This window comes from Pleurodeles waltl, chromosome 2_1, assembly GCF_031143425.1.
Source record: "Pleurodeles waltl isolate 20211129_DDA chromosome 2_1, aPleWal1.hap1.20221129, whole genome shotgun sequence".
NCBI classification, from domain to species: Eukaryota; Metazoa; Chordata; class Amphibia; order Caudata; family Salamandridae; genus Pleurodeles; species Pleurodeles waltl.
The window spans coordinates 779560262-779575637 of NC_090438.1; the positions used below are offsets into that span (position 1 = coordinate 779560262).

General features: G+C 40.8%; 1 protein-coding gene across 6 annotated transcripts in view; it reads left to right on the plus strand.

The window, feature by feature from the left end:
• NUP153 (nucleoporin 153) overlaps window positions 1-15376 on the plus strand; it is a 630217-nt gene that overhangs the window by 105804 nt on the left and 509037 nt on the right. For 5 of the 6 annotated variants that reach the window (XM_069218389.1, XM_069218381.1, XM_069218361.1 and 2 more), the window contains exon 3: window positions 12081-12326. The exons of the other annotated variant lie outside the window; for it this stretch is intronic. In XM_069218389.1, the coding sequence (XP_069074490.1) occupies window positions 12081-12326 (246 nt within the window). The remainder of the gene's footprint in view (window positions 1-12080; window positions 12327-15376) is intronic. 6 annotated transcript variants of the gene reach the window in all.

Genomic DNA, 15376 nt, shown 5'->3' on the forward strand with positions numbered 1-15376 from the left:
AGCCCCAAACTCAATCTCTCTATCTTCTCCCAATTGAAAATTGCACAGATATTTAAAGACAGTCCCTATGTTAACCTATGTGAGAAATAGGCCTTGTAATAGTGAAAAGATCAGATAGAAATGTGGAATTTAGGGTCTCTGAACTCACAATTTAAAAATACATCTTTTTGTGAAGTTGGTTTTTGGATTGTGAGTTTGAAAAATGCTACTTTTAGAAAGGAGACATTTTCTTGCTTAAACCATTCTGTGATTGACTCTTTGTGGATTTTCTAGGTCAGTTTGACAGTTTGGCTGTTTACACCTTTCCTGTAGACAGTGACTCCAAGGGAGCTGGGATGTAGCCTGCATATGCTGAGCCATCCGAGCAAGAGTGGAAGGAGGACTGGTCGCTTACACCTGAAAGGACTGTGCCTGCTCTCACAATGCAGTCTCCAACACCCTGGTGTGGGTCTGGGGCCTGGCCTGGCTAAGGAAGGATCTTACAATCACTTGAGACTTTGCTTTGAAGTTCGCCAACTTCAAAGGCAGATAGGGGTATATGTATTGGACCCAAAACCCCAGACTTTTAGAATCTTTCTGGAATCAAGAGGAACCTCTGTGCAGGAAAAGAGCCAGTAGGAGGAGTACTCTCCCTTTGCTGTGTTGCTTTGCTGGACTGGCCTGCAGTTGCTGCTTTTGCCTGAAAAGAGTGCAAAGGGTGAACTTTGTTGTGTGTCCTACTTAAAGTTCTCCAAGGGCTTGGAATAGAGCTTGCCTCCTGTTAGTCTTAGGGACACCACAAACTTCAGTTTCCTCGACCTCCAGCACTGGGAACTGTGTTCTGTGCTATTCAAGAGGAGAATCCAGTGCGACGCTGCTAATGACCCTGCTGGCCTGCACTGTGACCTGCTGACGCCATACGGAGCTGCATTGCCTGCTTCGCACCACGATCCTCATCTCGCCGGCGCTGTGATCGAGCGACTTCACTGAACTGCTGCTCCCACTGCGACCTGTGGGCCCCGCACTCTGGCATCACCTTGCTCGCACCTCACCCTGGGCATCTCTGACTACAATGCTCCTGCAGACACCAGGCCACTGCCTGCACCGTAGACTGTGGACACTGCTCATAAGGTACACAAAGCACCATCCTGTCCCGCACCGCAGCCCCGTTCCACAGAAGCCAGCACCACTCCATTCCAGTGTTGTCACCAGGCTTCCCTGCCTGCACCGGGGCCTGGGGACACCTTTTGTGAGGGTCACGAAAGCACCGTTCCACACTGCCGGCTTGGGCCTACCGACAACAGTGCTTCAGCAACGACCACGTTCCTGCACTGTGACCTGGTGACACCTCACGTCGCTCTGCCCCGCTTCACACTGCAGCCCTGGTCTCCCCAATGCCGCTGGATGCCCTCACCAAGCCGCTGCCTGCACCGTAACCTGTTGGCACCACATGCCGCATTGTCCCGCTTCACACCACAGCCCTGACACCATCCACACCAGCACTCCTGACTTCATCAGCCTGAGTTCGATCTGCAACACGTGTGACTTCAAGGGTCCGACAACTCCAGCACTGATGCCGCTCTACGGAGCTCACCACGAGGATCACATCGCCTTGCAAATCCAAGGGTACTGTTTGCAGGTCTTCCTGACACCATAGCTGGCCTGCGACGCTGTGGCCGGCCTGAACTGTTAATGGTGTTGATCATGATGCCGTGATAGCCCCAGGTGGAGCGATAGCATCAAGGAACTGTATTTGAGTAAATCTTGCAGAATTCTTATTTTTGTTACTGTATGTTGAATTTATATTGTATTTGGTTTTGTTTTATATAGATAAATATTGGCTAACTTTCTAAAACTGGCGTGGTATCCTTTTACAGTGTTTTCACTGTTAGTGTGTTATGTGCAAATGCTTTACACATTGCTTCTGAGGTAAGCCTGACTGGTTGTGCCGAGCTACGAAGGGGGTGAGCAGGGGTTATCTGAGCAGGTATCTTTCATATTCTGATTAGAGCGAGGGTCCCTAATTGGACAGGGTGGGAACCAACTAGAGACCCCATTTCCAACAGCACCTACTGCAGATATCTTTGTGTACTTAGCAATTTCCACAGTAACATAAAGGTAAGCTAACTCTGATGGTAAATGCTTTTCTGAGGTAGAGCTGTGTGTGGTTTAGTCATATATTTGACTTATCATAAAACAGCGGAGAGGATTATGCACCTGCTGCAAAGCACAAAATGTAACATGCATGACACTGATTTGTATTTTATCACAATGGCTCTGCGTCGTACTGCTTTTGTTGCAGATAGCCTTGTGTTACCTGCAGGTTATAAGGTACAATCCTTGAAGAATGACACAGGAAATTATGAACTGGCGTCAAGGCGCTGCATGCAAACTGCAAGGCACACATTTAGAATCATATTGCTTTTTTCAGTTTTTCATTAGTCTAAGGTTTCTAAAAAGGGTTCCTTCCGTAGTAATAAAGACTTATTTGTATACACAATCAGCCACCGCGTTCTGTAGACCCTTCCTACATCTTAAACCCTGACTGTTTATTCAGACCAAGTCCTCTTAACATGTAATACCCACGAGTGAGACGAGGCTCCTGCACAGTGTAACCCTCATTGCCTTATGCAATAATTACTGTATAATACTTGAATACGTGTAATATTCACTGACTATGTAGTCACAGATATTGACCAGTGTTCTGACATCTTACAGTAGCGCTCCAAAAGAAATAATAAAAATAATTTAGTAAGATATCTAAATAACATTAGTGTAATTATTATTCACATAGACAGACACCTCTGAAATCCCACAGTCCATGCATCTCTTACCTACAAGAGTGGGACAAGGCAAAACCCTACCTCAAAATAAGTTGCTTTAGCTCTTGTGAAATACAATAAGCTGAGTGTCTTTAATTCCCTTAATTCCATTGGCATCAAGGTGTTAAGGTACAGCTAGTTTCCGGCTACGATGGCCCTCTATGTGAGGAGTTTGGCAGCATGAAGCCGTTAAAAGTACTTTAAAGTATTTCAGTGATTTATAAGAGCACCAGTTATATTGCACAGACACTTTTTTTTATGGCACTAGGAGATTACATGATTTGGCCAGTATCACAGGATATTGAGCCAAAGCTGAAACTCGAACCTGGTTCCCCACGTCGGCAGCTCTTTCAGGTAATTCACGTCTTTATTTTAGTTATCTGCAACGTGTACAGAAAACATTGACAAAGGCACTAGATTTCGCATAGGTGAAACTTATTGGCTTTGTCAATGCTTGTTTAGGTTGATCATCATGTCTGGCCATAGCTGTCTCTCAAAGCAGACCTAATACCAAACTGTGCAGCCACGGTCCTTTTATCAAATTGGAAAGTTTAATATAAAGAAACAATTCAGATTAACTCCCGTAGATGGTAACATATCGTGATTTTAAGGGGCAGGTCTTTGCTCCTCTGTGACTGTTTTCTGAGTTCCATGCCTTTCATTTTATCTCTGTCGCTTTGTATCCACTAACTGAAATTTGGACCCTTTACTGGTTCGGATTACAGTTTTAAACGAAGCAGTGTCTCCTGTTACAAAGTTTGTGTTTCTTGTCTTTTAGTTTACTATCATAACACATTCAATATTTGGTTATAGTGTAACTTTCCAAAAGGAGTCCCGGACACTTGCTTACTAATATAACTACACTTCAGGAATATTTTAGGAAAATTTTGAAATGCCCCAAATTTTTAAAGAAAAGTTTAAAAAGTAATAACTTTGTATTGACTTAAGTGCTTCCTCCAGGGCGCTGCTCAATGCAATAAAACACAAAACTAGAAATACCCTATGTTTAGGGGCCTTTGTTTTTACTTTCCACCGTAAGGTTGCTAGCTGAATGATTTTAGCAGAAGGCACACAAATGCACACCGTTGTTAGCTAATCTTTTATTGTAGATGGCAGAAATATGTGAAATAATCAGTTGTCCGTTTGGTAGCTGTTTTCTAATTTGGTAGGCTTATGTCGATGTTCAGCTGTTTGAGTAATTTTTGTGTATGTTTCACGTCCAGTGCACTAATGCCACTCCACCACACGCCTATGTCCTACGGCATCTACTTGATGTAATCTCTCTTGCCCCTTCAATCAAGAAGCCTCTCTCCGAGTCGACGTACTTAATGCTCAACAGTAGACGATTTCTCAGGCAGTTGGGCTCTCGTCAAGTTCTTTATATATTCTGCAGACATAGGTATGGCCCAGAATGTCATAAAACAATCTGCATAATTGGGCTACCATTTACAAGACCAGGAAACTGGAAGCTTGTAAATATTGTATCACTTATACTGCACTTAATGTCGGATTTCATTAGTTTTGTAATTATTTATATTATTGGCGGCTAAAATTGAGAACTGGGGACATTAAGACATTAGATGTACTATTCATAAACATGTTCTTTAGACAAGCAGGAAACCAAGCTCGCGCGCTCTCTCTCTCTCTCTCTCTCTCTCTATATATATATATATATATATATATATATATATATATATATATATATATATATATATATATATATATATATATATATAATTTTCTCTCATGCATCCAAAGGGAAGCAATCCACATCATAAAAGCAGGGGCATAGCTTGGTCAGTAGATTTTGGGGTGGTGCGCTTAAGATAGTCTGACAATCAGGTTGCCATATAATATTTAAATACTTTATAAGGCAGGAACGGTGTATGAAAGGAGCCTGAAGGGCAGTGGAAATGGACAGCAATGCGTATTTGTTAGGGGTACTAAAAAGAAAACACAATATTTTGTAAAATAACCAATTTTATGGACTTTAAAAACAGAGGAGACGTGTTTGCATGTTTTTGTCTGTGTAGGTAAAACCTCCTGGTGAAATCAGACATCTCAACATATCCAACTGAAGCTGGGTTTAACACCCAGGCTATGCCCCTGCATAAAAGACACCTATAAATACTCAGAAGATAGGCAGCTCTACTATAAGGGTACTAACCAATATTTTTTAAACTTGCATAAGTACACAGCTGACCACCTCATGGTAAGAAACAGTTAGAGCAAAGTCAGCGGGGAGCATGCTACAAACACTTTTCCGTAGCCGAGAATACCTGTTTATCCAGGTGATTTAAATTAAGTCATTTTAGGCATTTCTCTGACTTACGATCAAAATAAAGTCGACTTAATCAGTGGTGATTTGGAACTGTATAAATTACTCTTGTGCTGATTTGCTGAATTCCGAGGTGACCTCAGAAGCGCTACAAATTGCTAAATCTTTGCCCTTTTTTTTCTCTCAACCCCATAACTAAATAACGCATTGCTGGCTTTCCATGGCCAGTTCCAGTAAAGCAAGTCCAAAAAAAACTCTGAATTTATTGAGCATAAATGTAAAATACAGTAATCTTTGTCTGAGGCAGTTTAGCGGTTGGTCTTCCTAGAACACTGATTACACACGCTCATACATCACACGCCTGCTTTGACTGGTAAGTGAAGTAAAGTGCTAACTTGGCCAGAATAAACTAACCTGAACCCTAGAGTGAGTAAATAATGCAGAGACATTTAACAATAGTCTTGTTGTTAAGGGACAATGTTCACAAATCATCATTTGCAAAGCCTGGTTAAAGATACTTTACAGGTCCTTATTTAGTCCTTTCCTTACCCTAGGTGTCCTATGTTAGTGGTACAGAATTGAAGTGATAAATACACTTCACTGATTCTCCTTGATAATTTGGTTCAATTTGTGCAAATACTATATTTTACTTCTATTTGCACCACGTTGTTTTCTGTACTCAGTTGGGGTTGACTGCACCGCCCCGCCCTCCATGGGTGAGAAATTTCTGCTTGTCCTAGCTGAACATCCGTATTTGGTGTTGCAACTGACGCTCGTGAGCTGTTGTTGGCCTTCCTGAGGGTTTGTGTACTTAATGTTTGTTCATTAGTCCTGTAGGGCCCCCAACTAGGACCTGCAAATCTATAGTTTTGTGGAGGAGGAAAGAGGCCCGTTACGGATCCATAAGTCTGGGATCAGCAAGCTTCTGAGAACTGTCATGAAATTAATTTATTTTTTATTTGCCTTATAGTTGATGTGCCCCCCTTTTGGTGGGGGTGGGTAGGAGAGAGAGAAGACTAAATCAATACAGAGTCCGCCTGCCATCTTAGGGCTCCGTTCATATGCTAACCAACACCAGAGCCTCTAATGTCAACTGACATTTTTGTGGTTCTTGATTAGACAGTATTGAGCAGTCTGTGGTGGAAGACCTGTTGTTGATACCAATACTTACAGATGGCTTTGTGTCAATCCATTAATTACCCTTGGCTTTCTTGTGAATCGCGTTTGCTTCTTAATTAATAAGTTCCTTCCGCTCTGCTTCAATCCTCCCATCCCCTACCCCAAAGCATTGTTTCCTTATCATTGATTTTCATTGGATGACTTGTATCCTTCCACTATTTCCATTCAGGTACCTTTTTTTTTTATTCCGTACTCCATTATAGTGTATGTATGTTCTTGTTCCTTATGTACTGCTTCCCTACTGGTTTTCTCCCTGTGCTTTCCTTGTTGCCACCATGTCACAGCATATATTGTTTCTCACACTTACATGCTTCCATCTCACTTTTCCATCTTGTCTTTTACTTTCCTGCTTTTTCATGATCAGGGTTCTAAACTATTTGTTGTTCTAAACTATTTGTTTTTCTAAACCTTGAAGGTCTCCTTCCCTCCACCCAGATCCTCTGTTGCTCAACATCGGCAAAAAACATAATTGCAAAGCCATAGACACCTATTGGCTTTGCCAGTGCTTATTATCAAAGGTGCAGGCCCATTTTTGGGTCCTTGTACCAAAAACTGACAATGGGAGGGAAAGCACCTTCGCCAAATAAAATTTATTTTTTAAAATATATTTTAGTCTTCAAATGGTTCATACGCGCTCCACCGTCTTAAGATTCCTGGTTTCTCCAACTTTGTAAGCCTCTAAGCTACTCCAAAAGGTACTAAAAATTTACACCTGACCAGGCCAAGGAACTGTCTTGGGTGTAATTGGCTGCCTTCATACCAAGTTTGTTATAATTCTTTGGGGTTGTCCTTTTCTTTCCTTTTTTTTTTTTTTTTTTTTTTTAAATGTATTTTTGGAGAGCAAAGACTCCTTTGGAAATTAAAATGGGAAATGCCACTTGTCCCCTAGGATCAGCATGAGACTGCTATGCTGAACCCAGATCTTTGGAAAAGGTTCATGCAGGTTCGTGGCATGTCAATTTTATTTTAATGAAAACTGGCATTGCCATAACTACAGTTGCTGTAGCAAATATACACTCGTGCAGTGAAATTAAGACGGCACAATAAAACATTTTATGGTGCGTGTGATTGTTGCATATTCACTCATTACTATTGACTAAATATCAAATGACCGTAGCACCGCACCATATTCATGATCATTCTGATCGTGATTCTTTTGATCGTCACTGCTCATTGTGAAGGCACTGTGCAATGACATTGTGATCTTCGGGCTGCTGGAATACCAATATTTAGGTCTGATGCACAAGACTAGTGATTTATCCGTCCATAACTTACTGATGGCAATTTAGGAACATATTACATAATATCCCTTAGACATATTTTTGGATTGCATGTCTGGAGTCTGTTAGCATGAAAGGGGTTATTTTTTCAAAAGTTAATTGCTTACTAAACAGTGAGTGAAGTTTTTTCTTTCATGCATAGACCATGGACGGTAGTAAAGCTGCACATTGCAGTAGTAAAGCTGTGGAGTAATTTGGGACTGTTATGAAGATGAAATGTAGATGTTTATTTTCCGTAATTCAAGGTTTCCTATGAAATACTGCTTTTTATACAACTGTATTACGAGTATGATAATTTGCTTTAGGACAGGAAAATCTTATATTCTCAGATGTGGTACCTGAGGGGAGGCTGGAATTCCAAACTACTGGGTTACAATGTAATATTTCTTTTGTTAGACTGATTCTGCGATCTTTTTTTCCTTCTACAAGGTATGTAACCTTTCCCTTACATCCATTACAACACAGAACTTTGCCACTTGCTGTGCCAAATTAATATCTAATTCAGTTATATTGTGTGTGTGCCTTATGCTTAAAGTAATTTTTGTTACTGGGTCTGTTTTTCGGAATGGATGTGGTAAGGATGGTTAAGGGGTACTTAGTGGTTTTTAGGTTTCAGGGGTGGGTATGGAGGGTAAAGAGAGGTAATGGGTATTTTTAGCTTTAGCGGAAGGTAGAGAGAGGTAAAGGGTGGTATTGATTTTTTTAGGGTTCAGGGGAGGGTAAAGCGAGTTAAGGTGCATTTAGGGATAAGGAAGTGTAGAGGTAAAAATGTAGGGAGATTTTACGGCTGAATGGAGATATAAGGGCTTTATAGGCTTGAGGGATGGGTTAAGGGTAGCAAAACCAAACTAGCATTAGCCAATAAGCTTCGTCTGTGCGAGACCTATGGGCATTGTCAAGGATCCCATCTCCCCCCCCCCCCCAAAAAAAAATGTTGCACAGCAGTGCGGGCTGCTGTGCAACATGTCTTTAAGCAATTAGAAAAAAAGTGCTAAGGCGCGGCCAAAGTTGGCCACACCATAGCACTTTTTTTTGTTCACTGTAAATTATGTGCAGCATAGTTAGAAAAAAATATATATAAATATTTAACCAAAGCCATTTAACTGCCAGAGATGTTTGGCTTTGTTAATTTTGATTTAATAGTTATTGCACAGCAGCGCAAGCTGCTTGGCAACATGACTCGATGTAAATACAAACAAAGCACTATGGTGCAGCCATGTTGCAAAGCAGCCCGTGGCGCTGTGCACAGGTTTGAGTATTGTCGTCAGCTCAACAGCCTGTAGTTCTGGGCAAATCACTTAACCTGTGTGGCTAAAAAAGATAAAAATGAATGTGCCCTTGTGTAACACAACAGAAGTAAATGTGTGCTTGTGTAATGTAACTGGTGCTCACGTAAAGCATTCACTACTTAGGGGTTAGGTTTGTGCCGTGTAGACCTGCAAAAAAAATAAAAAGCAACAAGATGGAGGAGGATGGGAAATAAAGGCTGTGGGGTGAGTGGGTTAAAGAGAGCGCCTGAATTGTGAAAAGCAAAAAAAGAAATAAAATTGAGCACCTGAAAGAGCCTATGATCAGTGGCCAATGGAAGGACACTGGGCACAGAAAGAAGTACGCGATCCATGCTCCACGGCAGGGGCCTAGACTGAAGCACAGGAGGAAACCTGGGACAAAGAAAAGGTGCTGACCAATAGGATGAAGGGGAAATGAGTGACCTAGTAATTGTAAATAATTGTCAGTAATGGGGGTGCTTTATGCCCCCTTTTTAAGCGTTTTTTAAAAATAGTAGCTTTCGGGAAACCGAAAAAGGGGAGAGTTGAAGCATTCTTTCCCTCCAAAATAATCCGTAATAACCACAAAAATGTGTGGTAAACACCAGGAAGTTTAATATTAGTTTTCGGACAGGGATGCCCATAAGTGAGTTAGGTTCCATGTACAAACTCTGTTGGCATCCATATACTTTGTAATATTAGGATATGACCTCCATGTAATTATGGGTCATTCTTCCTATGTATTTCATGTCAAAAATCTCAAAGGATGGAAGGACCTGAAAAGATCCAATTAGTCTTCATTCAGAGCAGTAGTGAGTATTTTTACGGATTATTCTTTGTGTGATGTGTTTGCAGTATAAATAATAGTTCTGTCAGAATCAGTGCTTTATGAGCCTTAGATTCTAAATGCCAATAACAGTGGCAAAGTCTGTCAAGTCCCATGCACACTAATCAATCTGATTTCGCCCTGGTACTCTCACATTTCATGACAAAGTGTAATTGAATGTAAAACATGAGGCTTATTTACAGAATGTTCGTTCGTTCATCTCGTAGTGGTCTCTTGGCATTGTTGGCCGACATCTAATGTTTTACCACTACTCGGTTGGCATTCATTTTGTCAACATTTAGAAGGATGAAAGGCTGAATTGGACCCGTTACTGTAGGTTGAAACACAGATGTCTACAGTGGGTGCAGTGGTTACTATGGTAATGCAATAATCTTGACAAACCTGTTCCATAACATATATTTAACAACTGCTTTCAGCAGACCGGGTCGAGTAGATCTGGCACCTTATTTCCAATAGACCTACAAACTAATAACTGTTGATTTGAAGCCCATGTTGAGATGTCTCCCTCCCGAGATAGCTGTACAATGGGCCTTGAACCACACCTCTCTGTTAAGGTCAAAGATGCTGAAACTGGTCTGTTTGCTTGTGGTTCTTATTCAGTAGACACCTCGCCTAGCAGTTCTCTCTGGACCGTCGTCCTTTGTGGGTTGTGGCAAGGACTGCTTTATTTAGTCACTCTGTAATAGCTGGAAGCGGACTGCAGTGCAACCTATAGTGATTGCCAGTGTATAAGATTAATTCAAGCATTACTCCTATTACCTTTTTGTGCTGTCATCCGCAAATAAGCATTGTCAAAGCCATTAGGTCTTGCCTTTGTCTGACTAATTGACTTTGCAAGTGAATTTTTGTGATGCTTTACGACATCAATAAAATGCTGTGCAAGATTATCCCAAGAAGTAACAAAAAAAGTCTAACACTGGCAGCAGCCTCTCTATTTTGTAGGTGTTTGCATGTGCATAAGTCATTACGCATACGCCAACAAAATGACTTGTGCCATTGTTTTAATTTACCTGTCTGACATGGCATATAAAAAAATGAAAAAGTAGCAACACAAGTATTTATTTATTTTTCTTTTTTTTTGGGTGGAGTGACTGGTAGTTATTTACTGCCTGGACCTATCAAAAAGTAAATAACTTAAAAGCGTATATATTAAAAAAAAAAAAAAAAAAAATGCTGGTATTGGGAGTCAGTGGAGGAGCAGATGGGGAAGCAACAGGTGGTAGCGTGAGGGAGCAGGAAAAGCAGCACACAAGGAAGAGCAGTGTGGGAGAGGATTTGTCATAATGACCAGAGCTGCCGACTTCGGTCCTGGGGAACCAGGTTCAAGAATAGGCTCAACATCGTATGATTAGGAGCAAATGGCTTAATCTCCTAGTGCCCCAAAACAAAGTGTAATTGTTACTTATGTAAAGCACTCCAATATTATTTTTGGGTCGAGTTTCACCATATAAAAATTAAAAAAATAAACGTGAGGGTAGGCAGAGGCGTACAAATGACAAAACATTACTCGATTATGATAGAGGGGGAGTAACACAAGCTAGTAACATAAGGCAGACAAGCACTAATTGTGGGGACAGGCAGTATTCAGTGGATGGGGAGTCGTACAAGGCAGAGAGCTGGAGAACACATGCGCTCTTACGAAATGATAAAGCAAAAAGAAAACTGTTTACTTAAAATGAGCATTAGAAGGCTAGAAGTCAGCCAATTGGAGAGAGTAAAGAGGCTGTGCGCCAGTGGAGTGACAAAAAGAACGTGGAGAAGCTGCGATATGGACAACCAATGAATAAGAAGGAAACCCAGGAGGTTCATTTGTTAGCTTTAAGCGCTTGGAAAGCCCACCCTGGGTATTTTGGTATTGGAGAGCTTGCAGTGTGTGGTGGGCTGTCTAAAATGAAATTACATGAACTAAGGTAGCTTTGTGGACAAACGATATAAAAGAACGTTTTTCTTTCTTGGATTAGGGGAGCTTCTGCTCGATTTTTATAGAGGGGCAGTTATGAAGGTTTTCTAACCATTATGAAGTTTAAGTTTTCGGGCTTGGAATAAAATGACAAAAGAAACAAATGGTTTTGAAGGGAAGTATGTTAAAACATTTGTTAAACCGAAGATTTTTCTGACATAAAAAGTTTAGACGGGAGGTACTCTTTCCAACTCCTTGAATTGCAAACGTTGCCACCTGTCCAAAACTCTGCCACTCAAATGTATAAATAGTTTGGCACCAGTAAGTTGTATTGTAGTTGAGTGTATTGTAGTTCTGTTTGTCATCTCCTACCCGCACACCTTACATGGAGATAATAGTTCCCTGTGTAGGGAATGCACTGCCTTAAAAGGTTTGACATTTGTTTATATGATTGAACAGTAGCCCCTTTGCCAAAGATTCATGTTGGCATTCAGGCAACTTTCAGCTGCTTCTTTTATTTGTTTCAGAGCCATCCACAAGTAGAACGTTAAACTTCACGGATGTTTTAACAAGACCTTCCCTTCACCGTTCAAACCTAAATTTCAACATGCTGGATTCCCCTGCACTTCACTGCCAGCCTTCCACTTCTTCTGCCTTTCCCATTGGTAGCTCAGCATTCTCCTTTGTCAAGGAAATTAAAGACTCTGCGTCGCAGCATGACGATGATAACATCTCAACAACCAGTGGGTTTTCCTCTAGGGCGTCTGATAAAGGTACAGCAGAATGTTTCATTAAACTGTGTGTAGTTAGTCAATGTTTGACATTACCTGTGTTAAGTGCCAAAGTAACTTCCATTAAGAAAAAGCTGCCAACTGCTGCCATGCAGCACATTTGTCCAGAAGAATCTATAAGATGTGTACTTGTGAAATACTTCCTTTGTCCCAGACATGATTTGGTTTCAAAGAAGACACATCGTTGTGACCAGTCTGATTTAATTTAAAATGCAAGGTCCTTAAAAAAAAAAAAAAATAAAAAAAAAAAAATACTCAAGATTTGTAGCCTTGTCATTGTTCTCTCCCTTTCGCAGCTGTTTCACTTACTTGATGTAGGTTGCTGTAGTTGATCTTGAACACTAGTTTTCTAGAACATCATAATTTGCCATTGTTAGGACTAATCTGTATCATTACTCTTATTGTTACAATGTCATCTAGAGTTGGTGTACCAGAAAAGTTAATATAGCGTAACCTGGTTTTCACTGGTTTCATGACATTGGATGGAATGCCAGCGTAAATTAGTCCGCTTTTTTGTGACTTTTAGCATTGCAAGCCCTTTTTCTTTGGCTTATAGGCAAAGCATGGCCGGGGGTAATCTCTTGCTCATATAGTATGTTTTCTTAGCATTTCTTGAAGTGATTTGGGAAACGTCCTCTGATTGTACAAGTCATTAAGAAAAACACCTGCAAGGGTTAAAAAGTATATTCCTATGCATGTAAAGATAACTTTTTTTTAATCTATTTATTGTAATGAGACAAGACATCATAATCATAGGAGATAAGTAGAGTGGATATTTGAGTCTGTTGATCAAATGATTTAAACCAACTAGTCTTAAAATTTGATTCATTGCAGCATCTGGCAGCCATTGTAACTGTTGACTGAACTATTCTGTGCAACATGTTAAGTAAATTTTATCTCAGAAAAAACGTGTTCTCAATGTATGTTATGGAAATATTGCCCTCCTTTTGAATTAAGTGTCTTAATTTGTGGTTGTGACCAAATTATCCGTACATTGCAGATCTTTAATAAATGGGAAGTGAAACCTTAATTTAAAAAAAAAAAAAAAAATGTAACTTGACTTTTCTCCAGCGTTTGACATTGTTATGCCCTTCAGTTCTTCCTTCCACTCTCAGGACAACAAATGTTTTTTTGCACCATTAAAAAACAAAAATGACTGACGCCGGTGTTAAAAAAAATAAAAATAAAATAATAATAAAAAAAAAAAAAACTCTACACACACTCCAGTTATTGGGCTATGTTATTCAGTGACATTGTAATTTTTTCACCCTAGTTTTTAGGTTTTCCGACATTTTGGTATGTATCTGGGCTTTTAACCATGCCCACCTCCCGTCCATCACTACCATTCGTTCGCAGCTCGGCCTTCAAATTGGTAAAAGGTTTGCGTTTGTCCCTCTGTGGGAAGCTTTTGTTACCGCCTTGGCCATCGTTTTCCTTCTGAGTGTCTTCACGCTGATGCTCATTGCGGACGTGGGCTTTGAATCGGCTTGCTTATGTCAACAGTTTTACTTTTAATTTTCAATTTGTGGCAAGAAAAGTCTGGTTAGGAGTTTACAATGCTCCTAGCTCTAATTCGAGCAAATGCGAGACCCATTCCATTGCAAATGCTTGTTTTTTTGTGAGGGGAAGGTGGTTCCTTTTCATAATCTGTTAAAATGTGATCTTGGCAGAGGGAAAATTGCAGACTGATTCTAATGCTGTATGCATGTGCCCTTTTAACCATCTCAGACTGTGCATCAAAATTGACCTTGGCATCGAGAGCTAATGGGACCCTGGGCTAAGATTCCTGTCCCTTTTTCTCAAAGGATCATCACACTTTTCCAAACCTCATATTAATATTTATTTACCATCTACCACCCTTTCTCAGTGCAAAAGTTGGATCTCAACTGTACTAGGTAGGGGGTTGGGACCTGTTAACGGGATAGTTATCAACTGCCCCTTTGAAAAGGAGATGTGGCCAGTGGTATGGGCGCACCTAAAACCTCTTCTCAAACATTGAAGACACTAAAGTCCTATCATCTCTTAGGGATCATTTCACCACTTTTGCATTTCTGCTTCATACCCTTCTTTGTTGAGCACTACCTGGAAATTGAAGGCTTTTTATTTAGATACATTTCTAAGGCAGAAAACAAACCTTGTCCATGAATAGATTTTTACTTCGAAGTGGATTGGGTATGGTCACCTTTAAATAGCATGAGCTGCTAAATTTTGATGAGACTGGATGTGGAAAATTTCAACAGCATTGATGTGTGCCGGCAGGTGGCACTGTTGTGTGGCTTTGTGTTGATGGTTGAGCCAGATATAAGCTCCACCCCTCTGCGCCAACATCAATTCCTTTCTTTCTGCACCTTCGTATATGGATCCAGAGCTCGCTTCCAACCTTTTCCTCATCAATTGAGGTTTTTCTGCAATATCTGTCCAGTGTACAAGGGAACTATGCCCTCTCCTAAAACTGCACGGTTTAAGTCTTTTAGGCACTGTGAAAGATCCCCACGTGGTATGCCTCGATTTGTGTTCACTCTACGTCTCCACGTCTTGTAAGGAGTCTACCCTTATGAATCTGAAATCGTTTCAAGAGTGCAAAGTAAAATTGTACGTGTCAAAACACCAAAAGAAGTCAGAGGGTCCTGATCTTGCTTTACATTGATGGCTCCAGTTTTAGTTTGCCCTTGCAGGCACACAACCACCTTGTGGGACCCAGGGTCAGACTTCCCTTCCTATGGTGGCAAAGAATATAGGTGGATCCTGCAGATAGTTCAGCAAGACTGCTTTGCCATTCTTTTTAGACCCTCCACACTTCCTGCCCACATCAGAGCATCTTTCAGAGGAGCACCTGTCCATCTTGCACGAGGAAGTGTAGGAGTTTATGGCCAAAGGATTTAACAATAGATTCCTGGCCCCAGAAAATTGACCTGAATGTCACCTGTGATGTTTGCTTGTGCGGAAGCAGGACTAAGGCTTGTTCCACTTTAGATCTCTGCTCTCTAAACTCCTACTTGTGGACGGACAAATTCAAGATGTGCACTCTCGCC